We start from the raw sequence: 27,443 nt of genomic DNA, 5'->3' as shown, positions 1-27,443 counted from the left end.
TTTAAAGAAATTAAATATTCTGGGGTTTGGAGTAAGGTGCATTTATTTTATGTGTAAGAATGTTTTTCTTGCATGGATCTATGTGCACCAAGGGTACGCCTGGTGCCTTCAGAGATCAGAAGAGGGCATCAGGTCCCCTAGAATTGGAGTTGTGGACTACCCTGCTGAATCCAGGTCCTCTGTGGGAGCAAGTCCTCTAAACAGCTGAGCCATTCCTCCGGTCTCCTCTCCCATTAAGAATATAATTAAAACAGAGCCCATGTCTGGAGTCCCAGCTACTCAGGACGCTGAGGTAGGAGGATCATTTGAACTCAAGAGTTTAAACTCACTTTGGGCAACTCACTACAGCGAAGGAAAGGAAGGGGGTGGGACAGAGAAGGGGAAGATGCAGTCATTATGTTGGTATTTAGAAAACCAAGTTTAAAGTCTGCTTTTTCCTTTCAGGGGTGAGGACTCCACCAAAGGCTTTGTGCACACCAGATACCTGCTCTACCACTGAGTACTCTCAGCACCTGCCCTTCTCTCTCAGACTCAATGTGGCCCCATGGGCCTCAAACTCTCGGGCTCAACGATCCTCTCTTCTCAGCCTCGTCAGCAGCTGTAAATTACAGGGGCATGTCATTTCTGGCCTCTATAATCTTCCACTACACCAATGTTAGGGGGAAACTAGCACTCTTGGGAGTATAGCTTGGTGATGGACTATGTTGGCAGGTCCCCCAGGTCCTGGGGCCAGTTCTTAGCATTAACCAGTCAGTTAGTAAAATCAGCACTCACTTATTTCAAACCTCACAAGTCAAAATGAAAGGAAAGGAAAATTCAGATGAAATATAACTCACTCTCCTACACATACTTGGAGGAGAGGTTAAAAAGCACTTACCAATTGCTTCCGGGTACTAAAGCTTTTGCCCATGCTGGTGTGCGCCAGTTCCTGGTCCATCTGGGCCATGTAGGACTTGAGACTGCCAAGAGCTCCTTTCAGAGATTCAGACTCCTGAGCTTCAAAGCCCAAGTCATCATCGCTGTCTAAATATTCGAACTCATCTTCATCTGGATCATCAGAGTCTGACTCCTGAGGCTTTGTCCCTATATTGATCAGGACACAGAAAGACCTATTTGGTGAAATTTTTTGAGCAGGGTTATACCTCACAAAAGAATTGGAATGTTCCACAACCAAATGACTTAGTCTAACTACTCTGTAAAAACCCTTTCCCAAGCTGGGCTGTGGTGGCACATGCCTTTGATACCAGCACTTGGGAGACAGAGGCAGCCAGATCTCTGAGTTTGAGGCCACCTGGGCTACAGAGGGAATTCCAGAATAGCCAGGGCTACACAGAGAGACACTGCCTCAAGAAAAAATAATCCTTCCCAAAACAGTGATTTATGGAGACATTTATAGGATGGAGAACAGGTTGAGCCAAGAGATTTAGTTTGTTTTTCAATGTGAATTTGATTAATTAGGCTATTGGGAAGGCTCCCAAGAGTAAGTGCTTGCAACCTGGTGACCCAAGGTGTGGAAGGAGAAAAAGACTCCCCAAAGTTGTTCTGTGATATTTATCACCATGTTGTTACACATACACTCATGATACACACAAACACTTCCACTACCACTGTTAATACTAATACTACTACTAATAATAATTTTCTTTTTTATTTAAACACTGGGCTGGGAGTATATCTCAGAGGTGGAGAATCTAAGTAGCAGGTATAAAGCCCTGGGTTTGCTCCCCAAAACATAAAAAGTACAAATAAAAATCTGGGAGCTGGAGAGAGGTTAAGAGCACTTGTCTAGCAGAGAACTTGCATTTGGTTCCCAACACTCAAATAATGATTCACAACTGTCTGGAACTCCAGTTCTAGGGGATCCAACACCCTTTCCAGTCATCACAGGGACTAGGCATACACATTGTGCACATAAATACACACAAAGTACTCATACATAAAATGAATCTTTAAAAACTTCAAATACACATTAAAAATTAGAAAATTACATAAATATACGTTGATGTCAACATTCAGCTACACAGAGACGCTCTCTCCTAGCTCACCGGCTTCTCTGAGAGAGCCTTGAACACTAGGCTGCTGTCAGATGTCAGACGGAACAGCTACAGCCCTGTGTGCAGGCATATGCAAATACAGTTTTCTTTCGTGTGTGTGTGTGTGTGTGTGTGTGTGTGTGTGTGTGTGTGTGTGTGTACATGCAGGAACCTGCATGGGCCAGAAGAGGGAGCCGGGTTCCCTAGAACTGGAGTTATAGGAGGTTGTGAGCCGCCTGACTTAATTTCTCAGAACCAAACTTCAGTCCCTTAAAAGATCAGTAAGGGGGTCCCACGGTTTTCTTAATCTAGATGAACTAGACTATGGTCCGCTTCTATACATACTAAGTCTCGTAAGCCTTCTTGCAGAATACAGAGGTAACTTCATACTTTATTACGGCTGTGCAAACTCATAATACAGTGATTTATTTAGCCATTTCTCTCTTTTTTAGTTCTACAAAAAAAGCACTTCAGTGACCATCAGTGACCATCTATCTTTCATAGAGCGAACCCCTGAAGTGAAATTGCTAAGTAGAAAATGGAAGGTTTCCTAGAGTCTCAAACTGTCCTGTGAAAAGACAACTTAGACTTCTTCTTGCCCCCGTTTAGTGATGTTCATTTCTCTAACCCTTAAAAATAGATGACTGTTGATTTTTTTTTAGATAAGGTAAGAAAAAAAATCATGCATTTATTTTGCTTGCTTACTAGGAAGAGTTGACCATTTTCAAACACTTACTATTACCCTCCGCTGTGCAGCTAGTCACAACCTGTGTTTTTGCTTAGTGTGTGGTACAAGTGTATGCACACGTGTGTGTGTCAGAGGACGGAAGTTGCTATCAGGTGTTTTCTATCAGTCTTCACCTTGTACTTTAACACAGAGCCTGTCCACTGAACCTGGAGCTCACCAGCAAACTCCAAGGATCAGTCTATTTCTGCCCCTTCAGTCCTGGAACGAGGGGCCTATCCACCTGTGCTTGGCTTTTTACGAGAATGCCAGCGATCTGAACTCAGGCCTTCATGCTCCTTGAATGCAGTTAATGCAGCAAGCAGGTCACTAACTGAGCCTTCTCCCCAGCCCTCTGTGCTGGTTTTGTTTGTTGTTTGTTTTTTTACTTACTGACTTCTAAAACAGTAAGTCTGAAAGAAAAAAAACAAAGATGTAATACAGAAGCTACACTAAAACCCTTTCAAAAGAGAAAAGGTGCATGCCCTAGTCAGTGAGCAGCTAACAAGTCAAGTACTAATCAGGCTTTTTCTGTAGAGTGATTCAACAGGGCAGTACTTTATGGGTTAAAACAGCCTGGAACCATCAGTAGAAAGTAGTATTTGGCTCATAAATGATCTAATGTCCCAGTCCTCTAGCAACAGTGACAACCCTTCACAGTTTCAAGGTAAAAGTAAACACCACACTGAAACTCACCTAAAATCTTATCAAAATAATTCAGAAAAGAATCAGCATCAAAAGTGATTGGAGCTTCCGAAGGGTCTCTGAAAGATCAAAGGGGAAAGAGCATGTGATTTCTCCTGACCATAGTTCTTAGAGGGATTTTCAAAGACGGTGCTATTCTTATAGAAAATACCAGAAATAACCAAGAAAAGACTAGCAAAGGAAATTTTAGTTTAAATAAATAAGAAAAATCCCTTGTGCTTATTAATCTTGAATGGCAACAGAAATACAAAAATCTGGTGATAGAAAAGTAAAAACTATACATTTAAGCATATGCATTTGGTGACCCATGTGTCAGAAATATGATTTGTCTGAGCTCATTTCCATAACACTTATTCCTACAGGACTCCAAGTTATACCTTTAAGCCCAGCGCTTGGGAAGTGTAGTCAACAAAATCATGATTTCATGTGAGTTTAAGGCAAGAAAACAACAATAACAAAAATCAAAGCTTAAACCAGGACAGCCAAGGCTATATAGAGAGACCTACCTAAAACAAAATAAAACCAAAGTAACTAACAAACAAACTAGAGTGAGGTAAAAATCTCTCCCCCCTCAGATAACGAATATCAAAACGAGACGGAAGAACGTCTTAGTGGACATGATACTTTCCACGAACAAAGACTCCGACCTCTGGAACAACTGGGCAGGCCTGCTGCAGTCCACTCACCTGGGTAGCTCTGCCCCCTTGTGGGTCGACACCTTGGCGATGAAGGCCTTCATGCTGTCGGAGACCTGTGCTACATCACAGTGCTGCTGCCGCTCCTGGGGGCTGGGCTGAGACCCTCTTCTGCCAGCAGCATCTTGCAGCAGCTGGTCCAGCTGCTCTGGTGAGAGGTCTAACCACTGGTCGTCTGAGACGGAAGGCAGGAGTGCCGTGTCACAGGAGAGGCCCTCCCGGAAGGCGTCTCAGTCCTGACCTTCCCGCTATGCCCCTGCCCTCACTCACCATCCTCGGGAGGAAGGTCCGCTTCTTCTGTCTTGAGCGTGTCGACGTCAAACGGCACTGTCTGCAACACGGTTAGGATCTCTTCCCCTGGGCTCATAGCAAGCGGACTACGGAAATGAACGACACGAGCATTTCTCATAACGGTCATGACTTACATGACCCCGATGAAGCAATTAATTAACTGCCGGGTACTCTGAAAAAACCACATGAATAAATTGTCCCTACCCCATGTTATGCAAGCGTTACTGGGCAAGAAAAAGTCATGACAAAGGAAAAACACAGGTAGATGTGATAGTGCATCCTGTCATTGCAGCGCTTAAGAGGCGGAGGCAGGGGGATCAGATATACAGCAGGTTTGAGGCCAGCCTGGGCTAAAAAAATAAAAAATTTAAAAAAAGATATTGAAAATTAACCAGCGTAACAAAGCCTAAAAATAATTTTTAAAAATAATGGCAAATTACAGTCATTTGAGAACAGCAAATACTAAATAGATATGGAAGAAAGCAATTAATTACTTTTATTGGGGTGTGAACAAGTCTTTTTAAAGAATAGACAGGGCCTGAAACGTGGGTTGGTGTAAAGCTGCATTTGATCCTCAGGGCCCACAGGACTGAGAGCCACTCACTCCTGCACGGTATCCGCTGACCTCCACACGTATGCTATGGCTGGCACACATACACTCAGCACATCCACAATTCACTTTATTATTTAAGTACATTATCAAGCATATGAGGAAATATACATTGTACTCAGACTTAAACATTCTGTAGTGGACACACACATTTTAAAATACCAGAGTGTATATAAAATACATGAACAATTGTTATCTGTCACTTAAAAATAAATCTGAAAAAAAAAATACTTCAGCTCTTATTTTGGATGGCTATTTCTGGTACTTGCAAATTTTCATTATTATAATTTTATTAAGATAAAATTATAAGTTTTGTATTATAAGAGATGTGAGAATAGCATGATCAGGGAGTTATTTTCCTGGCTCTAATGTTTGAATTGAAAGAGAAAAATCACTGGGGCTGGAGAGATGGCTCAGTGGTTAAGAGCACTGACTGCTCTTCCAGAGGTCCTGAGTTCAGTTCCCAGCAACCATATGGTGGCTCACAACCATCTCTAACAGGATCCGACTCTCTCTGGTGTGTCTAAAGACAGCGGCAGTGTACTCACACACATAAAATAAATAAATAAATCAGAGGCTGGGCACCAGGTTTGCATGTGAACACAGCGGAAGAAATTAGGGCCCAGGATACGGCGAGACAGCAAGGAGAGTGAAGAACACGGACAATAACAACCAGAGCTACAGACTAGACCCATGACAGTGAGGATGACAGTGGTTGGTGCTAGTAAGAGATTATGAGCTTAGCCTGCAAGGTAGCACTTGCCTTGGGAGAAGATCAAAGGTTCAAGGTTAACCTCAACCACATGGTAAATTCAAGACCAGCTTGGGCTATACAAGACCCGGCCTCAAAACAGACAAAAAATACCCAAGAACAATTCACAGACCTTATGAAGCTCAAAAGGAAGGAAGGCCAAAATGTGGATGCCTCAGTCCTTCTTAGAAGGGAGAACAAAACTCACAGGAGGAAATACAAGGTCAAATAGAGGAGCACAGACTGAAGAAAAGATAATTCAGAGACTGCCTCACCTTGGGATCCACCCCATATGCAGCCACCAAACCCACACACTTTTGCTGATGCCAAGAAGTACTTACTGGCAGGAACCAGATAGGGATGCCACCTCAGGGGCTCTGCCAGAGTCATACAGATACAGCTGAGCAGGCTTACAGCTAACCATCAGACTGAACACAGGGACCCCAGTGAAGGTGCTAGAGAAAGGACTGAAGGAGCTGAAAGGGTTTGCAACCTCATGGGAAGAACAACATTATCAACCAACCAGACCCTCCACAACTCCCATGGACTAAAACACCAACCACTGAGAAAACCATTAAAGCACACATTGAGAAACCTATGGCTCGAGTTGCATATGTAGCAGAAGACAGCAATGTCTGGCATCAATGTGAGAAGAGGCCTTTGGTCCAGTGAGGGTGCATTTTTCCCAATGTAGGGGAATGCCAAGGCACTGAGGTGGAGAGGGTGACTGGGAGAGAGTGCACCTTCATGGAGACAAGTGGAGGGGGAGGGGGGTTGGGATCGGGGTGTGGGGGGAGAGAGAGGATAAAAAACAAAAATAAAATAAAAGAAGGTAGCAGTTGTAGTAATTACCAAAAAATATTCCAATCTGTTCTTCTGATTAAATATTACTTTTTCATATAAAAAAAGAGACAAAAAAGTCATGAACCCCATTATTAAAGGATCTAAAAACTGAAGTGACCACTCTATAAGAACTTAACTCTTACAGAGAACCCAGAGCCCACGTGACAGCTGACAATCATAAGACCTAATGCCCTCTTCTGACCTCTGAAGGCACCAGGAAGAAACATGAAACCCACACTTACGGGCAGGCAAATACCCATAGACATAAAATGAAATAAATCTAAAGAAACGAAGGAAGAAAACGATGATTAAGCACTGGGATTCAAGAGCAGGTTTGGAGAAAGAGTTTGGTTCATAATAGTTTAAAAGGCCAGGCACAATGGCTCAAGTCTTTAATTTCAGACCTTGGGAGCAGAAGGCAAGAGGAACAGCCTAGGTTACATAGTGAGACTCTGACTCAAATATCAAAGACCAAACCAAAGCAAATCAAAATGAAACCGCTGAAAAGTGACCAGCCCAGGAAATGGGAGTCTCCCTTGAAACTTCCAACCCTGGTTGTTTTGTTCTTGAGTCAAGGTTTCTCTTCATGGGCCAGGTTGGCCTAGAAATAAGGTGGCTAGTCTCAAACTCATGATGACCCTCCAGTTTTAGCCTCTTGAGGGCTAGAATTACACCAGTGAACCATCACACAGAGCTTGAAATATTAGATTTTTAAAGTAGCTTGTATATTTTCCTCAGTAGCAAAAACAGTTGTGTACCTTATGGTACTCCATTTTCTCAAACATAAGGAACTGTGGAGACGACTCGGAGGTTAAGAGTACTGGTTGCTTTTCCAAAGGAACTGGGTTTGATTCCCAGCACCATCATGGTGGCTTTCAACTGTCTGTAACCCAGCTCCAGGGGATCTGGTACCCTTTTCTGGCTTCTTTGGATAGCCAGGTATGCATGGTACACAGAAATACATACAGGCAGAATTCATCTATCTATCTATCTATCTATCTATCTATCTATCTATCTATCTATATTATAAATTAAAAAAAAAAAAAAAAACTGTAATTGCCAGGCAGTGGTGGCACACTCCTTTAATTCTAATGAGAGACAGAGGCAGGTAGAATTCTGCATTTGAAGCCACCCTGGTTTACAGAGCGGGTTCCAGGGAAGCCAGGGCTACACAGAGAAACCCTGTTTTGAAAAACAAAACAAAACAAAAAAGTACTCAGAAAAATAAATAAGTAAAATTAATATCTATAATCTCTAGAAGGAAATAAATCAAAATAATAGTGGTCAACTTTAGAATAAATATTTCCCTTCTCACATCATTTTATATTTATACTAGAGAGTATATATATAAAACACAACAAAAAGCCTTACTTTTGGCAGGCAAGATGCCCCTGGAAGCCTGATGACCTGAGTTTGATCTCCAGAATCCACTGAGGACAACTCTGCACACACACACACAATACACACATCACAAACACACACACCATGGAATGCTTGTGTCTGCATTCATACACACATTACACATACATACAACCATGATAAATATGTTTTTTAAAATACATTATTTAAAAAGAATTACCCAGCCACCAGCCTGGCTTACTCTGTGGTGGGTCCCAACTATAACTCACCTTTCTGGCCGGTGTACGGAGAGCTGGAAATAGTTCTTTGCCATTTCTAGTCTCTCCTGGTACTGAGCAGAACCTTCCATCAGTCCCTTGAAAACACAGTACCGGACATTAGAACCGGTCTTATATGTTATATTAAGCAGCACACCTACTAGTGACGTTGGAAAAGCAGCAACTGACACTCAGGAACTCAGAGGCCCCAGGCCTAATGTGTTTTCTCCTTAGTTTATATGTGCAGACTCCAATTCCTCCCAAGCAAGTAAGGTGCTAGGCTGGATGCAGTTTTAGGTTTTGTTTTGTATTGTTTTGCTCGAGACAAGGTCTCGCTATGCAGCTGTGGTGGCCTGGAATCCCCTACGTGCAACAGGTCGGCTTCGGAGTCACAGAGGTCTGAATTTAGCGGGATTAAAGGCCATGCCCCAACACTTAACACTTCACCATTCAGAGATCTTCTCTAGTCTGAAGGGTTTTCCATCAATTTATTTATTTACAATTGACTAATTAGTAACTAACTTCTAAAATAAGACAGAAGTTCGGCAAACAGAACCAAAACCCACATAACCCTACCGTAGCTTTCCTTCTGTTGTCTACACGTTTTCACGGTAGTGTCACACCTACTATTTCACTCTTTAGAAACATGCCACAGTCTCCCACGCTTCTTCATACAGCCACACAATTGTTATAGTCATAATATTCCTACAGGCTTTCGACACTTGGGATGGTTCTCATAAAAGACCATCTGAGATGAAGGTTCTGAGTTAAAGTTCCCAGTTTCTGGAACACATTCTCAAACGTTATTTCTCTGTTACTAGGGTTCAATCCCTGAGTCTTGCATAGATTACGTAAGTGCTCCAGTCTGGGCAACATTCTCGGCCCAATTTTATTATTATACTAGAAGTAGATCTCGTAAGTGGCTCAACTGGCCTTGAAACAGCTCCACAATCTGCAGACCTTGCTAAGAACCTCCTATGGAAACCTCTAGTTAGCTGGGATTGCATGCGTACGCTACAACACAGGCCTCGAATTTGGTTGTTTTAGTGTTTCATTAGCATGTTCGTCACACAGTGATGGGTGTCCTGACATTTTCATACAGACATCTAATGCAGTTTGGTCATCTGTAGCCTGCCACACTCTCATTTAAAGTCCATCCTCGGTGACAACGGTAGCAGCTGTGTAGAAGATTAAATTGTGCTCAGTGGTTTGCTCGTATCTTATGTCTGCCACCACGAGGGTGGTCTTGTTACTGCTGTTCCTGTTAATTCTCTGAGACAAGGCTGGCCTGGAACTCATTATGAAGATGAACATGACTTCGAACCCCTGCCTCCACCTCCAAAGTGCTAGGACTGGAGGCATGAGCCACCACGCCCAACTTTGAAGATAAGTATTTTCATTTACTATTTAATTTTACTATTCATCTTGTAATTTTTCATTCTTCCTCCTTTTCGTTTTATCTTGTTTGTTTGGGTTAGGCTCTTGCTATATAGCTTCAGCTGCCTGGAACCTTCAATGTAGACCAGGCTAGCCTTGAACTGGCATTGATTCCGTATCTCTAGTCCTGGAATTAGAGGCGTGTGCCACCACACCTGCCTTGTAGTTTTCTAATTGCTTGAGAATTTCATTCATGTACATGAGGTGCTTTATCAAGTCCACCTCAGGTTCCTTCAGCTGCTCTCCTGTCTCTCCATCATTGCTCCTTCCCAACTTCATATCTGTTTGAGTCTACCTCATGCTGCTAGCATGTGATGGGTGTAGGAACAGATCCTTCCAGAAAGCCGCCTCTCTATCTGCCAGTAGCCATCAACTGTCCTCTGCGAGGGCAGGACTTTGTAAGGTCAACCCTGGGACACACATGGAAAACTGACCCTCACAAGTTGTCCTCTGACTTCCATATGCTGTAGCATATACATGGCCCCTCAACTACATAAATACATGTAATTTAAAAGAATTTTAAAAATAAAATTGGGTGGGGTGGCCTCTCAGCATTTGGAAGGCAGAAGCAGAATCTTTTTTGAGTTTGAAGCTAAACTAGTCTCCAGCCCCTGGACAGCCAGGGTTACAGAAGAGACCTTGTCTCTGTTAAACAGCAACTTAAAAATAATCCTCTGATATCATAAATATTCAATAAGGGCTGGGGAGATGGCTCAGCGGTTAAGAGCACTGACTGCTCTTCCAAAGGTCCTGAGTTCAAATCCTACAACCACATGGTGGCTCACAACCATCTCTAATGAGATGTGATGCCCTCTTCTGGTGTGTTTGAAGACAGCTACAGTGTACGTATATATAATAAGTAAATAAATCTTTAAAAAATAAATAAGTATTCAATAAATACTATCGCACTGCCTGCTTCCCATGCCCGAGGACCTGAGGTGTCCTTCTCTATGAGCTTCTGTAATTATAAGTTACTTTTAAATAAGTCATGACTTGATTTTCTGTGAGTTGTAGATTTTAAAATTAAGCACTACAGAGGCTGGGGAGATGGCAGTAAATAAAGGTCTTGCTGTTTAAGCATAAGGACCTGTGTTTGAATCCCCGGGACCCACATAAAACAAACAAACAAACAAACAATATAGGTGTGACAGTCCACACCTGTAAGCCCAGAGCTGGAAGGAAGAGCTGCCAAATCCTGAAGGCCCCTTGGGCAGTCAGTACAGCCACTTGGTAAATTCAGTGAGAAGAAGACATCCTCCACCCACTTCTGGTCTCCATACATGAGAACACATAACACACACACTCACACACATACACACTCACATATATACACACATTCAGACATACGCACACTCACACACACACACACACTCACACATATGCACACACACAGACATACACATACTCACACATACACACACACTCACACACACACACATACACACAGTTATACACACATACACTCACACATACACTCACACACACTCACACACATACTCACATACATTCACACAACACACACACACTCACACACATATACACTCACACATACACTCACATACATACACACACACACACACACACACACACACACACACACACACACACACGAAGAAATAAGCACAAGTCTCACCTTAAAGTAATCATTCCTTTTTAGACTTTCAAGGAAGCTGGCCCAGAGCGGTGAAGCGGTCACAAGGGATTTCCTGGAGTCAGAAAAGTGTGGGCTACATTTGGAACACAAAATCTCAAACCCATGAGCCTAGATGAGACAAACAAAATTGCTATTATGTTACTTTGTTGTTTTTTTCTCTACCATCTTAAATTAATTTCTTCTCATTCAGCCCCATTCTACAACTAGGTGACTAGACACAAAAGGCATCTGAACCTTAGACTATATTTTGGTTTTGTGGTTTTTCTCAGACAGGGTCTCACTATGTAGCCTTGGGTGGCCTGAAACTTAGACATCCACCTGCCTCTGCCTCCCATGAGCTGGGATCTCACTTAGAACACTTTTTAAATTGTATGAAAAGTGAGGAACCCGAGAGGAATACACACTATTCTGCGTGTGCTGCACGTTGTGGGGAGAATTTCCCACCAGCACAATTTTTTTTTAATTGAACAACTTTATTTTTAAAAAAAGAGATAAATGTACAGATTTTAAAAGCATTTTTGCATAAAAGTATATGAATACATTTTTGTCAGTACTTGATTTTTTTAAAGGTTTGATAGTGTGCATTAAAATCATACTAGTTTCAATGAGCATAAAGTACATGTAAAACAAGATGTAACCTGGAAATAGTCAAACGTTTTCTTGGTGTGTAAAGATTAAGCATAATGATTTTTTTTTTTTTTTTTTTTGGCCTTTGTTTTTCTTAAACTTAATATAGCTTGTGAGTTGTTCTGGGGTGTTCAGAGCTTTCTGGGGTTAGTGTCCAATTATCAGTGACTGCATATTATGTCTGTTCTTTTGTGACTGGGTTACCTCACATAGAATGATATTCTAGATGCATCCATTTTCTTAAGAATTTCATAAGGTCATTGTTTCTGATAGCTGAGTAGTACTCCATTGTGTAAATGTACAATTTTTGTATCCATTCATCTACTGAAGGACATCTGGGTTCTTTCCAGCTTCTGGCTATTATAAATAGGGCTACTATGAACATTGTGGTGAATGTGTTTTTCTTGTATGTTGGAGCGTCTCTGGGGTAAATGCCCAGAAGTGGAATAACTGGGTCTTCAGGTGGTACTATGTTCAATTTTCTGAGGAACCACCAGACTGATTTCCAGAGTGGCTGTACCAGTTTACAACTCCACCAACAGTGGAGAAGTGTTTCTCTTTCTCTGCATCCTTGTCAGCATCTGCTGTCATCTGAATTTTTTGATCTTAGCCATTCTGACTGGTGTGAGGTGGAATCTCAGGGTTGTTTTGATTTGCATTTCCCTGATGACTAAGGATGTCGAGCACTTCCTTAGATGCTTCTCAGCCATTTGATATTCCTCAATTGAGAACTTTTTGTTTAGCTCTGTACCCCATTTTTTAATAGGGTTGTTTGATTCTCTGGGGTCTAACTTCTTGAGTTCTTTGTATACCTTGGATATTATGCTTCTGTCAGATGTGTGGTTGGTAAAGATCTTTTCCCATTCTGTTGGCTGCCGTTTTGTTTTCTTGACAGTGTCCTTAGCCTTACAGAAACTTTGCAATCTCATTAAGTCCCATTTGTCAATATTTGACCTTAGAGCACGAGCCATTGGTGTTCTGTTCAGGAAATTTCCCCCTGTGCCTATGTTTTCTAAGGTTTTCCCTACTTTCTCTTCTAGTAGTTTCAGTGTACCTGGTTTAATGTGGAGATCTTTGATCCACTTGCACTTGAGCTTTGTATAAGGAGATAAGAAAGGGTCTATTTTCATTCTTCTGCATGCTGAGTGCCAGTTGGACCAACACCATTTTTTGAAGAGGCTGTCCTTTTTCCATTGAATGTTTACAGCTCCTTTGTCAAAAATCAAGTGACCATATATGTGAGGACTCATTTCTGGATCTTCTATTCTATTCCATTGACCCACGTGCCTATCTCTGTACCAGTACCCTGCAGTTTTTTAACAAAATTACCTTCTAATATAGCTTGAGGTCTGGGAAGGTGATTCCTACAGATGTTTTCTTGTTGTTGAGGATGGATTTTGCTATTCTAGGTCTTTTGTTACTCCAGATGAAATTGCACATTGCTCTTTCCAACTCTATGAGAAATTGGGTTGGAATTTTGATGGGGATTGCACTGAATCTGTAGATTGCTTTTGGTAAGATGGCCATTTTTACAATGTTGCTCCTTCCAATCCATGAGCAGGGGAGATCTTCCCATTTTCTGAGATCTTCCTCGATTTCCTTCATCAGAGATTTGAAGTTCTTGTCATACAAGTCCTTCACTTGCTTAGTTAGAGTCACACCAAGGTATTTCATATTGTTTGTGACTATTGTGAAGGGTATCTTTTCCCTAATTTTCCCTAATTTCTTTCTCCACATGTTTGTCCTTTGAGTAGAGGAAGGCTACTGATTTATTTGAGCTAATTTTATATCCAGCCACTTTAATGAACTTGTTTATCAACTGTAGAAGTTCTCTGGTGGAATTTTTGGGGTCATTTATGTACACTATCATGTCATCTGCAAGCAGTGATGTTTTTATTTCTTCCTTTCCAATTTGTATCCCTTTGATTTCCTTTTGCTGTCTAATTGCTCTGGCCAGGACTTCCAGTACTATGTTGAATATGTAGGGGGTGAGTGGGCAGCCTTTTCTAGTACCTGATTTTAGTGGGATTGATTCAAGTTTCTCACCATTAAGTTTGATGTTGGCTGTTCGTTTGCTGTATATTGCTTTTCTTATGTTTAGGTATGAGCCTTGGATTCCTGTTCTTTCCAAGACTTTTAACATGAAGGGGTGCTGAATTTTGTCAAATGCTTTCTCAGCAGCTAGTGAGATGACCATGTGGTTTTTTTCTTTGAGCTTGTTTATATGGTGGAATACATTGATGGATTTCCATATGTTAAACCATCCCTGCATCCCAGGAATGAAGCCTACTTGATCATGGTGAATGATTGTTTTGATGTGTTCTTGGATTAGGTTTGCAAGGATTTTGTTGAGTATTTTTGCATCAATGTTCATAAGTGTAATTGGTCTGAAGTTCTCTTTCCTTGTAGGGTGTTTGTGTGGTTTAGGAACGAAGGTTATTGTGGCCTCGAAAAATGAGTTAGGTAGGGTTCCATCTGACTCTATTTTGTGAAATATTTTGGAGAGTATTGGTATTAGGTTGTCAATAAATGTCTGATAGAATTCTGCACTGAACCCATCTGGACCTGGGCTTTTTTTGGTTGGGAGGCTTTTGATGACTGCTTCTATTTCTTTAGGTGTTATGGGATTATTTAGATGGTTTACCTGGTCCTGGTTTAGCTTTAGTATCTGGTATCTGTCTAGGAATTCATCCATTTCCTCCAGATTTTCCAGCTTTGTTGATTTTGTAGTAGGATCTGATGATTTCTTGAATTTCCTCAGTTTCAGTTGTTATGTCACCACTTTCCTTTCTGATTTTGTTAATTTAGATACTCTCTCTTTGCCCTGTAGTTAGTTTGGTTAAGGGTTTATCAATCTTGTTAATTTTCTCAAAGAACCAGCTCTTGGTTTTGTTGATTCTTTGAATGGTTCTTTTTGTTTCTGTTTGGTCAATTTCTGCTCTGAGTTTGATTATTTCTTGCCATCTACTCCTCTTGTGTGTATCTGCTTCCTTTTGTTCTAGAGCTTTCAACTGCCCACCAGCACAGTTAAACCTGTCCACTTCACAGACAGGCTGTAAGTCACCTACTCTCCACTGCAGACCTGGTGTTGTGAGCTCTCAGTGCTACAAACACAGCTCCTGACTTCACTTTTGTGTGGTTTTGCACCTGAAAATACCTTTCCAGTCGAGAGAATGATTCGGAATGGCCAGTGCAGGTGGTTTCAGTGCAGATGGATATCGGCACATTGGTCCCCAGGGACTGAATCGGCTCTTCTTTCCTTCCTTCCTTCCTTCTTTCCTTCCCCCCTTCCTTCCTTTTTTTCCTTCCTCCCTCTCTCCTTTCCTTCTTTCTTTCCTCCTTATGATTTTACTAGACAGAGTCTCACTCTGTGCCCCGGCATCCTGGAACCCAGAAGTCCCCCCTCCTCCTGAGAGCTAAGATTAAAGAAATGCACCACTGTGCCTGGCATATTAAAGTATCTTTTTCCTTTATGTATTCTTATAATTTCTTACCAACTCAGAATATGTTCTCACACTTTTTATACTTGCCAATCTTGTGGTGAAAAACACTATTTTGTAGTTTTAAATTATATTAATTTTTTAAGAACAGAAGTCAACATTTTTTCATGTTTAATTAAAATTGATCTGTACATTTTTTTCTGTGAACTATCTGTTCAGCGTCTGAACAATTGTTTAAAATAATTTTCTCTAGGAACACCTGATATTCCTTCTCCAGGTTTTCTGTTATCTTGAGTTCATGGTATTTTTCTTTTCCGTGTAGAATCTCTCTTCTTCCATTTACTTTTGTTGTTCTTTGGGACAGTTTTGCTATCTGTTATCCATGTACCTCTGTCTCCTGGACTCTAATTAGGATCACGGATCTACACTGTGCTTAGCTAGAAATATTTACAAAATCAAATTAGTCAATCTTTTATTGATTCTGGTTGCAAGTCATGCTGAAAAAGGCATTTCTTAGTCAGATGATACTTTTCCTATATTTTCTAATTTTATAGTTTCAGTTTTAATATTTAATCCAAGTGGAATTATTTTGCTCTAAGTGTGAAGGAACCAACTTTCATTCTCAGATGGCTTCACAGCTGCTGGATGACTAATTACTGAAAAGTTCACTTGAGGCTTCAGTGAAATGATGAACTTTACTTCAATGTCACACAGCAGGACGCATTTCCAGAGTCCTAACTCTGTGTCCTTCATCATCAGGTGAAAATGACAAGCAACTGAAACATTGACAAGCAGCAGGAAACTGTTGCCAACAGGGATCTAAGTCATTTCTGTCTCTGTCATTAATGCTCAAGCATGTGTGTGTGTGTGTGTGTGTGTGTGTACATGTGAATGCAGGTACTCAGAGAGGCCTGAAGCCTGGGAATGCCGTTGTCTGGAATTATAGGCTGTTGTGAGCCACCTGGTATAAATGCTGGCAATCACTCCAGTTCTGTGCAAGAGCAGCATGTACTTCTAACCCCTGAGCCATTTCTCCAGCCCTTAAAGATCTTCCATATTAGAGAAAGAAAGGAAGGTAAGAAAGTGGAGGAAGGAAGAAGAAAAAAAGAACGAAGTTAGGGAGTTTTCTTGTTCAACATTACCAACTTCATGCCCAGTTCATAGGCTCGATACTGGGGATGTGACGGAGGTGGGAGTCCGTATCCGCTCCGGCGGTCTGGCACAAACTTCTGTTGTACCAGCTGTGCGTACAGACACTTCGTGAAAGTGACCTGGGCATTGGGATACAAAGTATGTGAGTCTTTTCCTGAAATAGAGTCTTGAAAATCATTTCATAGTTAACTGTAAGAGTCAGTCCACTCATGGACTTCATGCCCACATATCCACAGGGGAAGCGCTGAGAGGATGCAGCTGCTTGTTTTCAGAGACACCTAGTGACGTGATAGACTGTGACACACATTCACATAGTATGAAATTTACCCTACTGTACCTTGGAGTTGGCAATAGTGGAATTATCTTTAATTACATTATAGCAACTTAAGAGGGGTAGAAGACAATAATTCTTAAGGCTGAAATGCTTTATTGCTAAGAAGGAGATGCAAAAGTAGAGAAAATATGGTCCATATGTACTAAGCTACAAAATGAGGCACTTAACATCACCTACACTTGGGTTGTTTTTTTTTTTTTTTCTTTTAAAGAAATAAAGAGAGAAAGCACTAACTTTCTAAGAGAACTGGTAAAACTATAAGAAGAACGAAGTGACCAAGAAAGGTATCTCACAGATGCCATTATTCGTGTCTCGGGTAAAAATGTCTTGAAGACGCGGCAGGCTCTCAGGTCGATGGGGTCCCGTAGGTAGAAGGCCTGGACCGCTGCAGACAGCAGCCTGGGCCGTTGTCTGAGCACCGCCACTGCGCCAGCTGGAAGGAAGCAGTGTGCTCGGTGGAGGGAGGCTTCAATCTTTTCTGGGTACCTGTGACAGGCAGCAAAATGCTTTTATTTTATATGTATTTTCTATATTTATCTTATATGTAAATATCAGGGGTTTTTTTTTTCAGGGTCTTACTGGATAGTTATGGCTGACCTGGAACTTGCTTATTAGACTAGGCTGGCCTGAAACTCACAGAGATCCTCCTGCCTCTGACTCCACAGTGCTAGGATTAAAGGTATGAGCCATCATGTCCAGCTTAAAAGGAACTCTAGTTAAGACAATACTTTGACCCAAAGTGCTATTAGGACTTCCCTTCTCTTAAAAATGAAACCTAAAGGACTCTACACAGGTCAAAGGACCATACAGAAAATCCAGAACCAAAATCCAACAAAACAAAAGGCCAAATGTATTGTATTGTCTTCTTTAGGTTTTCATCTTTAAAAACCTCAACTTTTATTTTATCTTTTAAAATGTATTATTTTATGTGTATGAATGTTTTGCCTATATGTATCTCTATGCATTACACATATGCCCGGTACCCACTGAGGCCAGAAGAGGGTGTTGGGATTTCTTGGGACTGGAGTTAGAGACTGTGATGAGTAGCCATATGTGTGAAGGGAACTGAACTCAGGACTTTGGCAAGAGCAGCCAGTACGCTTAACCATGAAGCTGTGTCCCCAACCCCAATGTCAAATTTTCATAGACTATGCTTTGCTTGACACCTAAGGTAAAGAAAAGATACTTTTGGATGAGAAGACAAACTACATCTAAGTCAGGCACAGTGACACCACTGGAACCACAGCTACTGAGGAGGTTGAAGAAGAGTTAACATGAGAACAGGGTTCAAAGCCCGCCCGGGCAACATTTCATTCAGTCAGTCAATCAACCAATCAATCTATTTCCTGATTTTAAATTCCATAAATTTAACTGTCAGTTTCATGAGCAGTAACACCAATAAAGTGCAGGTACGCAGAAGCCTGGGCTGAAGGCAGCCTGTGTGCAAATAAAAGCCTCTGCCGCACTGGACCAAAATGTTCCTCGGGTAAGAGTATCAGTGTTCCCTTTCTTACCCACTAATGCGCTTGTCCACAGCAGCTTGTATAGGTTCTGAAGCCAGGACGGCTTCTGGGTGTGCTGAGATTATACTCAAAGCTTGCTGGATGGTTGGTGGTGTCGTGGGTAACCAGGATCTCCTTTCAGATGTCCTTGGTACGGGAATAATGCACAGCTCCCCATGATGAAAAAACACCTGCAAAATAGCAAACTCAGTTTCTCCCTGGGCTCATGGAAGCCTGAGGACACAGGAAATGACGCAGCAGATTTCATCTCTGTATTCTCTAAGCCAGGGGTACACACTCACCCTATTGGCACTATTCTCAGGATCCAGCCACTTGGGGAGAAAGTCGGCCGCTTCTATTAACAGGAACTCACCATCATTGTCTTCAATCCTAGAGAAAGAGAAGATCCATTTTCACGTTCACAGAACAGAAACAGCTTTAATCAAATGCATTCTCCCCTCTCCTTAGAAAAATCGTAAGTATGGACTATGTACACCTTATCAAAAAAAAAAAGGCAAAATTTAACATACAATCAAAGAAGAGTGGTAAATGGCTCAGCAATTAACAGCATGTTCTGCTTTTGCACAAGACCCAGGCCTGGTTCACAGGCCCTGTATCAGGCAGCTCACAGATGCCTGTAAATCCAACTTCGTGACATTTAATAATCTGACTCCCATCTGCACCTGCACTCACATGCATAACACACACACACACACACACACACAAAACCAATAAAAATAAATCTTAAGGGCTGGAGAGATGGCTCAGTGGTTAAGAGCACTGACTGCTCTTCCAGAGGTCCTGAGTTCAATTCCCAGCAACCACATGGTGGCTGACAACCATCTGTAATGGGATCCGATGCCACCTTCTGGTGTGTCTGAAGACAGCTGCAGTGTACTCATATAAATAAAATAAAATAATCTTTAAATACATCTATAAACAAACAAACAAGCAAGCAAATAAACCTTAACAAATGCAGGGAAAGGGCTGGAGAGATGGTTCAGCAGTGTACTCATATAGATAAAATAAATAAATCTTACCAGAACAACAGCCTTCCACCTTATGTTCAGAGCTTGGCCTCCCCATAGGGTACCATGACTCCTGCCTAGAATTCCCATCTTTAGTCCAATGATGCCTTATGGCACAGGACTTACTCCACAACCTATTCAGAACACCAATAGTTCATTAACTTTGGAAGAGCAACAGAGACAGTAGCAGCAGCAACAGCAGCAGCTGCAGCCTCAGTGCAGCAATCAACATCTCGGCAATCCACACAGGGTGCCTCAGGCTAGACCCTACAAGTCTTCCATTCTCAAACTCTGACCACTGCACCACCCTCTTGAACCTTTCACCAATGACTCCTATGATCCCATCATTCCTGACACACCAGCCTCTGAGAGCTCTGGGATTGTACCACAACTTCAAAATATTGTATCCATTGTAAATCTTGGCTGTAAACTTGACCTAAGGACCACCGCGCTTCGTGCCAGAAATGCTGAATATAACCCCAAGCGGCTCACTGCAGTCATCATGAGAAGAGAGCCACAGACAACGAGTTGATTTTTAGTTCTGGAAAAATGGTGTGCACAGGAACCAAGATCCAGAACGTGGTGGGGGGCTGTGATGTGAAGTTCCCCACAGGCTGGAAGGCCTTGTGTTAACCAACCTATGAGCCAGAATGATTTCCTGGATTAATCTACAGAATGGTCAAACCCAGAATTGTTCTTATTTTTGTTTCTGGAAAAGTTGTATTAACAGGTGCTAAAGTTAGCGCAGAGATGTATGACGCATTAGAAAACATCCTCCCCATGTTAAACGGACTTAGGAAGACCACACAGTTGTCTGCCATGCACTCCTGCCTCCCCTACCCACGTGTTTTTAAAACCAGTCAGTTTTGGTGCCACTGATGGTATAGTTGTGAGGACACTGTGTGTCCTACTGCAGGACACTGGAAAGGTCCCCTCCTCTGCATGAGGTCACCCTGCGCATTACTGTGAGTGGCTTGCTCTGTGCTGCTACTTGGGTGGCACTGCCCATTTATTTATATTTCGATTTTAAACACTGCTGTTGGTGATTGTTGGGTTAAGGGACAGAACTTTTAAGTGTTCAAGCCACCTGTACAATTGGACTTTTTATTTTAACTTTTCCCACAAAAGCCAGTTTTTATACTTCTACCAGAAAAGTAGAAATCTTTTAAGTGTCATTTTTCTAGTTTGTAACTCTTAGGAGTTATTTTTGTGCCAGATACATTTTCCCTTCCCAATATTGCAGAACCGAATAGTTGTATTAATCAAAACAAATGGCTATACATACTTTTCTTTCTTCAGAGTACTCTGCACAAAAACACAGCTTGTAAATTGTTAGATTCTTGTTATAAATAATATCTTGTAAGTCATGTGATCATACTGTCAAAGAAATTTATTTTAGATTAAAAAAGACTAAGGAGATTAAGATATTAACAGGAATATGGAAATACATAGGCACTAAAAGGCTCCAAGGTAGGGGACTACTTCTAAGTGAAATCAGGAAGGTCTTTATTTACAAAGCATTTCTTGAATCTACAAAGTCTTTTTTTTGGGGGGGGTCTCATCTAGTTTTAATTTTTGAGCAACAATGTCACACAGTTCATTTTTTTTTAGTATGTATAAAGTTAGAATGGGAAGCTGGAAAAATGCTCAGCTGTGCAAGCATGACAGCCTGTAGTTCATTCCAGAAACCCACAAAAAGATGGAAGGAAGAAGACTCCATAAAGTTATCCTAAGGGTCCACACTTGCACTATGCACAGAAGGTCTCCTTCCACCCCAGATATCCATGCGTGCACACAAACATACCCAGCAATACTAGTAAGTAAAAATTTAAAAATATTTTTTATTTTATGTATATTTTGCTCACAAGTATGTATATGCATCATGTGTGTGCAGTGCCCACAGAGGCCAGAAGAGGGCGCTGGGTCCCTGAGAGCTAGAGTTACAGACAGTTGTGTTTGGAGGATGGTGATTCATAAAGAACAAGACTTAAAAAGCAATCCTACCATAAGAACTCATGAGTGAGCATGTGCTATATTTCACAAACAAAATTTTTTTAGTTAAAAAAACAAAGGTTTTGTAGAGCAAAGTAACAAATTAGTTAGAACTTTCCTTTAGAAAGATCAATTTGGCAGGAACATAGAGCAAGTGTTTTCTGTCTTTTTAGAAGTTTAAACACAAAAAATATGGATGGTAATGTGTATCTTAATGGGATCAATTAGCCAGATATATATTTCAAAGCATATATTATATAGTAAGTGTATATAATCTTTATTGTCAATCAAAAACAAATGTAAAGTTTAGAAAATAAAAATAAGCTGAAAGCATTAAAAAAAACTGCATCCTTGCTACCAGGAGGGTTAAGGGGGGACACAACTTAATCCCAGGGGTTCCAACCAGCCTGAACAGCACAGCAAGAACCAAGATACCATGTCAAAAAAAGCAGGTTAATGTAGAGAATTAACTACTAGATCTACAATCTGAATTACTTAAGGGCCAAATGGTACAGCACTGGATATTTACTTCAAACTAATCGTCTGGCTGAGCAGTGATGGTGCACACCTTTAATCACACCATTTCAAAGTTAGACGACACATGTTCGTTTTTACTACTTTTATATATGTTTTACATTTCATTAACAAGATATTTTCCAACTTTTTGCTCCCTTCTCTTTTGCTCTGATGGAGAAAAGTTTTGTGGAACAGTATCCAATTTGATGGTCTTAAAAGGACAGTCAGTGTCCAAACTGATTGTGCAGTGCCCTCTGCTGGCACTGATAGGTAGTTACAGAGAACTATCTACCCTTTAAAAATAAATTTATAACCCAGTACCTGTTTTGCTTCCCATACTGATTTCTCTTAAATTTCTGTGTATGACTTCTCAAAAATTGTATCACTGGCCAGATGTGGTGGTACACGCCTTTAATGCCAGCACTTGGGAGGCAGAGGCAGTCAGATCTTTATGAGTTTGAGGCCAGCCTGGTCTACAAAGCAAGGACAGCCAGGGCTATTACACAGAAAAACCCTGTCTCAAAAAAAAAAAAAAAAAAAAAAAAAAAAAGAGGAGAAGAGGAAAGAAGATGAAGAAGGAGGATACAGAAAAGAAGAAAAGGAGGGAGATAAAGACAAGAAAAGAAAACTCATTAGTCAATAAGAGAGAAAATACTACAGAGTCTGTGAAACACATATTACTGAAATTACATTATTTCACTGTCAGGCCAAGTGTGCAGATCAGGGTAAGAATACTGTACATAAAGATTCTTGATTTATGTTTTTAATCTTTATAATCCAATAGCTCAGAACAGAATAAATATACAGAAAAGATTAAAACTGAAGATTCGGATGTGGTAAAAGTGGAGCCAGAAGAGGAAAATGAGAAGACGTGGCGTTCAGGGAGGCTGACAAGAGGTGACGCTTCAGGCTGAAATGAATGAGTCTCGAAAGAAACATGTCACAACGGAAACTACGGAGCCATTGGCGGATAAACCTTCCTGCCAACTAGTGGAACTGGCCGATAAATCCTTAAGTATCTGTGATAGTAACTAGAGTAACTATGTGTCCTTAAAAGAACGTGTCCACATTGCTAACATTTGCACATACATACATAGATACACAGAGAGAGAGGGGGGGGGGGAGAGTTCTGGCTGGCCTGGAACTTGATTTATAGACTAGAGTAGCCTTGAACTCCCAGAGATCCAACTACCTTTGCCCATTAAGTGCCCGGATTAAAGGTGTATATCACAAAGTTAGAACTTTTCTTCATACACATTAAAAGTTTATGAGAATTGTGGACTGGGGACAGGTAGGGATGAGGACAGGAGGAATCAGGTCAAAGGTTGTGGTGGAGGGAGAGACTACTGGGAGAGACAACTGGAGCAGAGAAGCATTTCAGGGGTCAGGTAGAAACCTAGTGCACTAGAATCTGCCTGGAATTTACAAGGGTGACCCTAGTGAAGACTCCCAGTAGTTGGAGATATGGAACAATCTCTGTAACCAGGCAAGGCTTCCAGTGAAGGGACTTGGACATCAATTCATCCGCAAAACCTTCAATGTACCGTTTGTTCTGCCTACGAGATGTACTGGGGTCAAGGTAGTGCAGAACTTGTAAAAGCAGCCAAACAATGACTGGTCCAACCTGGAGGTTGGATAGCCCAGAGATCCAGAACAGAACCAAATACAACTAGCCAAAAGAAAAAAGAAAAAAAAAAGCAATGAAATGATTCCTAATGAATTCTGCTATACTCATAGACCATAACCTAGTCCAATAATCACCAGAGAGACTTCAGCCAGCAACTAGTGGGAGCAGATACACAGACTCACAGCCAAACATTAGGCAAAGCTTAGAGGAGGAAGGTTTGTAGGACCAGAGGGGTTGAGACCACCACAAGAAAACCCAAGAATTAAGTAACCAGGACTCATAGGGGCTCACATAGACTGAACCAACAATCAGGCAGCCTGTATGGTCTGACCTGAGTCCTCTGCATAAATGTTATGGTTGTATGGCTTGGTCTTCCTGTGGGACTCCTAACAGAGGGAGAGGGGGTGTCTCTGACTCTTTGCCTGTTCTTAGGACCCTTTTCCTCCTATTGGGTTGCCTCATCCAGCCTTGCTATGTGGGTCTGTGCCTAGTCTTACTGTAACTTGTTATGCCATGTTTGGTTGATGTCCCTGGGAGGTCTGATCTTTTCTGAAAGGAAATGGAAGAGGAGTGATCTAGGGAAGAGAAGTGGGAATTTAGAGGGAGAGGAGAGAGGGGAAGCTATGGCTGGATGTAGTATGTGAAAAAAATTAATTTAATTAAAGTTGGCTATTCAAAAAAGGAGGAGGAGGAGTTGTTGCTCCTGATAAACTGGATGTGGTGGCACATGCCTTTAATCCCAGCATTCAGGAGGGAGAGGCAGGTGGATCTCTGAGTTTGAGGCTAGCCTGGCCTACAGAATGAGTTCCAGGACAGCCAGAATACACAGAAAAGTCTTGAGAAAAAAAACAAATACAGAGTTCACAATAGTAACTTGGGAAGCCACTAGCACAGTACCACCTTTTATGCTGTTTCACACTTTATTTACAACAAGCATCTGTTCTCTTACAATTAGAACTTATTGTTTCTTCATGGCATAAGCGAGGCTGTCTTGAAACTCCCAATGCTCCTCCCTCTTCCTCCTAAGCACTGACACTGTACCAAGATGCCAAGCAATAACTAGAATTCAAAAAACAGCAAAACAAGAAGGTTTTGCTTCAAGTGTTTGGGGAACTGAACTTTCCAGTATCTTTCTTTCTTTTTTTAAAGATTTATTTATCTTATGTATATAAGCATACTGTAGCTGTCCTCAGACACACCAGAAGAGGGCATCAGATCCCATTACAGATGGTTGTGAGCCACCATGTGGTTGCTGGGAATTGAACTCAGGACCTCTGGAAGAGCAGCCAATGCTCTTAACCACTGAGCCATCTCTCCAGCACTCCAGTATCTTTCTTAAGAAAACAAAGTCACAAGAGAATAGAAAGGAAACAGTCAGCTTTTCAATGTGCTCCAAATTGAACAATTTCTACCAGAGCTCAGATTAAAAATTCATAAAAGATCACAAATATAATCACTTATACTTTAAAATGAGAATTCCTTTATAATAATTAAAATCATGACAATACCTTGCCACTAATTCTGGAAATTCTTTTGTAATCTGCTTTATTACATAAACAATAAACCATTCATCCTCAATGTTATCTCCAAACTTTGTCACTCCATACATATGAGCAGGAACACCTCCTATAAACAAGAGAGAGGTGATAGTGAGAGGCATGTATGTCCCTGCGAGGAAAAACATACACAAGCATTCATTTACCAGCTATGGACTAAGTTCCAAGAATTATTCTGGGAGCTGGGGTTGCAATTCTGAGCCAGATATGGAATGTGAATTTCTGAGGAGTTTGGGTCTAAAACAAGGAGCAGATAACCAACCGTCTTTAAACGCACACTGAAGGTTGTGTGAGTGTAAAGGAGGCTCCTGATTCATTTCTTATAGCAGTGATGGCTGAAGAGTGACCACAGCTGGACTTTCCAGGAAGAAAAGCATGGCCAGGGGCACAGAGTCACAGCAGATAAGGGAGGATCATGGGATATTTGGAGGAGCAGAACATCTCAAACAAGCGCATCCGTAAGTATACAGAAGTTAGACATTACACTCTCAAACAACCAAGAGTCAAAGATGAAATTACAGGAAAGTGAGAAAATACCTTGGAAGAAATGAAATTGAAAGTATTACATATGAAAATTCATAAACTTTAGCAAAAATCGTGAAAATAACAGTGTTCAGTTCCCTAAGATCTCAAGAAGAAAAACATCAAACAAAGCATAAATCTAGCAGGAGAAACAAGACAGTTATAGCAAAGATAAATAAAACAAACTGAGGAATTTTTTTAAAGGGGAAGCAGTCAGTAAGATTAAATTAGAAAGGACAACTAAAGTCAGGTATGAAAAAAGAAACATTATACTATTTCTACAGAGTATAAAAGATGATAAGGGAATCTATGAATGTCTTGTTCCAAGAAATTGAGGATAAAATGAATAAATCCATAATTAAGGTCTTGATGCAATCATGAATAAGTAGAAAGTATTATCAGACCTATAACCATGGAGGATATTAAATCAGAAATCAAAAGCCTGTAACAGCTGAGCACAGTGGCACACACTTGTAATCCTAGCACCAGAGAGTTACAGCCGAGCCAAGTGATCTATCGGAAACCATAAGCAAATATCAGTCCTCTTAAGTTGATTTTTCTCAGGTAACTGTTTAATCACAACACTGAAAAACTGGATAACCAAATTCAATAGTACACTGAAAGGGGTTATAATACCACAATGGAGAGGATTTATTCTCACACTGCAAAAATGGTTCAGCCTATAAAAAATCAGTGGTTAAGAGTATACTGACTGCTCTTCCAGAGGACCTGAGTGCAATTCCCAGCACCCACATGGTGGCTCACAACCATTGGCAACTCCAGTTTCGAGGGATCTGACACCCTCCTGTTTTTGAGGGCACTATGTGAATGTGAGGGCACAGGCATACATGTGTGTAAACACTCAGGCACATAAAATAAACAAAAATTTAAGAAATCAATCGACATCATGTATCACATAAAGGTCAAACAAATGCTCCACGGGGTCTACCACAGCAACCACGGCAAAAAACAAACCAAACAAACAAAAAATAAATAAAAGATGTGAGATGAATGGCTGCTCAGCTCTGCTGCCCTCACGACAAGTTCCCCTCATCTCTCCCGTTAGAGCAGCTCAGAGTAGAGCACAATTTTCATTTTTATTACACATCAGAGTTCAACTGAAACCTTCCCCTGCAGCCACAGGAAAACAAAGCCAGGAAGTGGCACAGTCTACTCTGTGCTCTACAAAGGTTCCTGCCAATGGTGTGCGGAGCTAAAGAGACTGGAACTAGAGAGGGAAGTCAGGAAGCCGAAGTTCTCCAGGTGAAAGAATACAGAGTAACCACACTAAGACCAAACACATGTGGAAAGGGATATTCTAGATTTACTAGGCCTTCCTGCTCGGTTCCTCACTGCACATGGCAAAGAGAGGGCTGTAATTTGAAAATACTAATTAGCTTGGGTAACAGTCAGCAATGCAACTACACAGTGAGAAAACACAGGGTAAGCACGGTTTTCTAAAAGGTCGCTTTTGTTTTAAAACTGGCTCTCACTCTGAGACCCAAGCTGGCCTCAAACAGAGTGCTAAGATCACAGGTGTGTGCCACCATATCTGTCTAACGGGCTCATTTTATATGTGGCACATTAAGTTGCTCATCTCCCTGTCAATAAACATTGCCTGTATTCTAGAAAACAAAGTTAGGGTTGGGGAAATATCTCAGTGGCAGACCAGTTGCTTAGCAACGCACAAGGCTCTAGGTTCAATGCCCAGTGCTGAAGAAAGTTCAGTAAAAGTAATAGCAAAGGAGAAACTGAGCAGCTGCTAGGCAAGTATAACACATTAGCACT

General features: G+C 41.2%; 1 protein-coding gene and 1 pseudogene across 2 annotated transcripts in view; one reads left to right on the top strand and one right to left on the bottom strand.

Moving 5' to 3' along the window:
- ECD (ecdysoneless cell cycle regulator) overlaps positions 1-27,443 on the bottom strand; it is a 32,802-nt gene that overhangs the window by 3,163 nt on the left and 2,196 nt on the right. The window contains exons 3-13 of the mRNA XM_080926719.1: positions 25,086-25,203; positions 18,717-18,804; positions 18,427-18,605; positions 17,206-17,398; positions 16,569-16,697; positions 11,339-11,467; positions 8,281-8,366; positions 4,428-4,534; positions 4,149-4,332; positions 3,454-3,521; positions 878-1,083 (exon numbers count right to left, since the gene is read on the bottom strand). Of these exons, the coding sequence (XP_080782845.1) occupies positions 878-1,083; positions 3,454-3,521; positions 4,149-4,332; positions 4,428-4,534; positions 8,281-8,366; positions 11,339-11,467; positions 16,569-16,697; positions 17,206-17,398; positions 18,427-18,605; positions 18,717-18,804; positions 25,086-25,203 (1,487 nt within the window). The remainder of the gene's footprint in view (positions 1-877; positions 1,084-3,453; positions 3,522-4,148; positions 4,333-4,427; positions 4,535-8,280; positions 8,367-11,338; positions 11,468-16,568; positions 16,698-17,205; positions 17,399-18,426; positions 18,606-18,716; positions 18,805-25,085; positions 25,204-27,443) is intronic.
- LOC308427995 (TATA-box-binding protein-like) lies at positions 19,410-20,321 on the top strand (annotated as a pseudogene). Its single transcript has one exon. The product of its transcript is annotated as a TATA-box-binding protein-like (transcript).

The sequence above is a fragment of the Micromys minutus genome (genome assembly GCF_963924665.1).
Source record: "Micromys minutus genome assembly, chromosome: 12".
Lineage (NCBI taxonomy): Eukaryota > Metazoa > Chordata > Mammalia > Rodentia > Muridae > Micromys > Micromys minutus.
The sequence above is the reverse complement of the archived record's forward strand: the minus strand, read 5'-3'. Positions and strand labels throughout refer to the sequence as shown.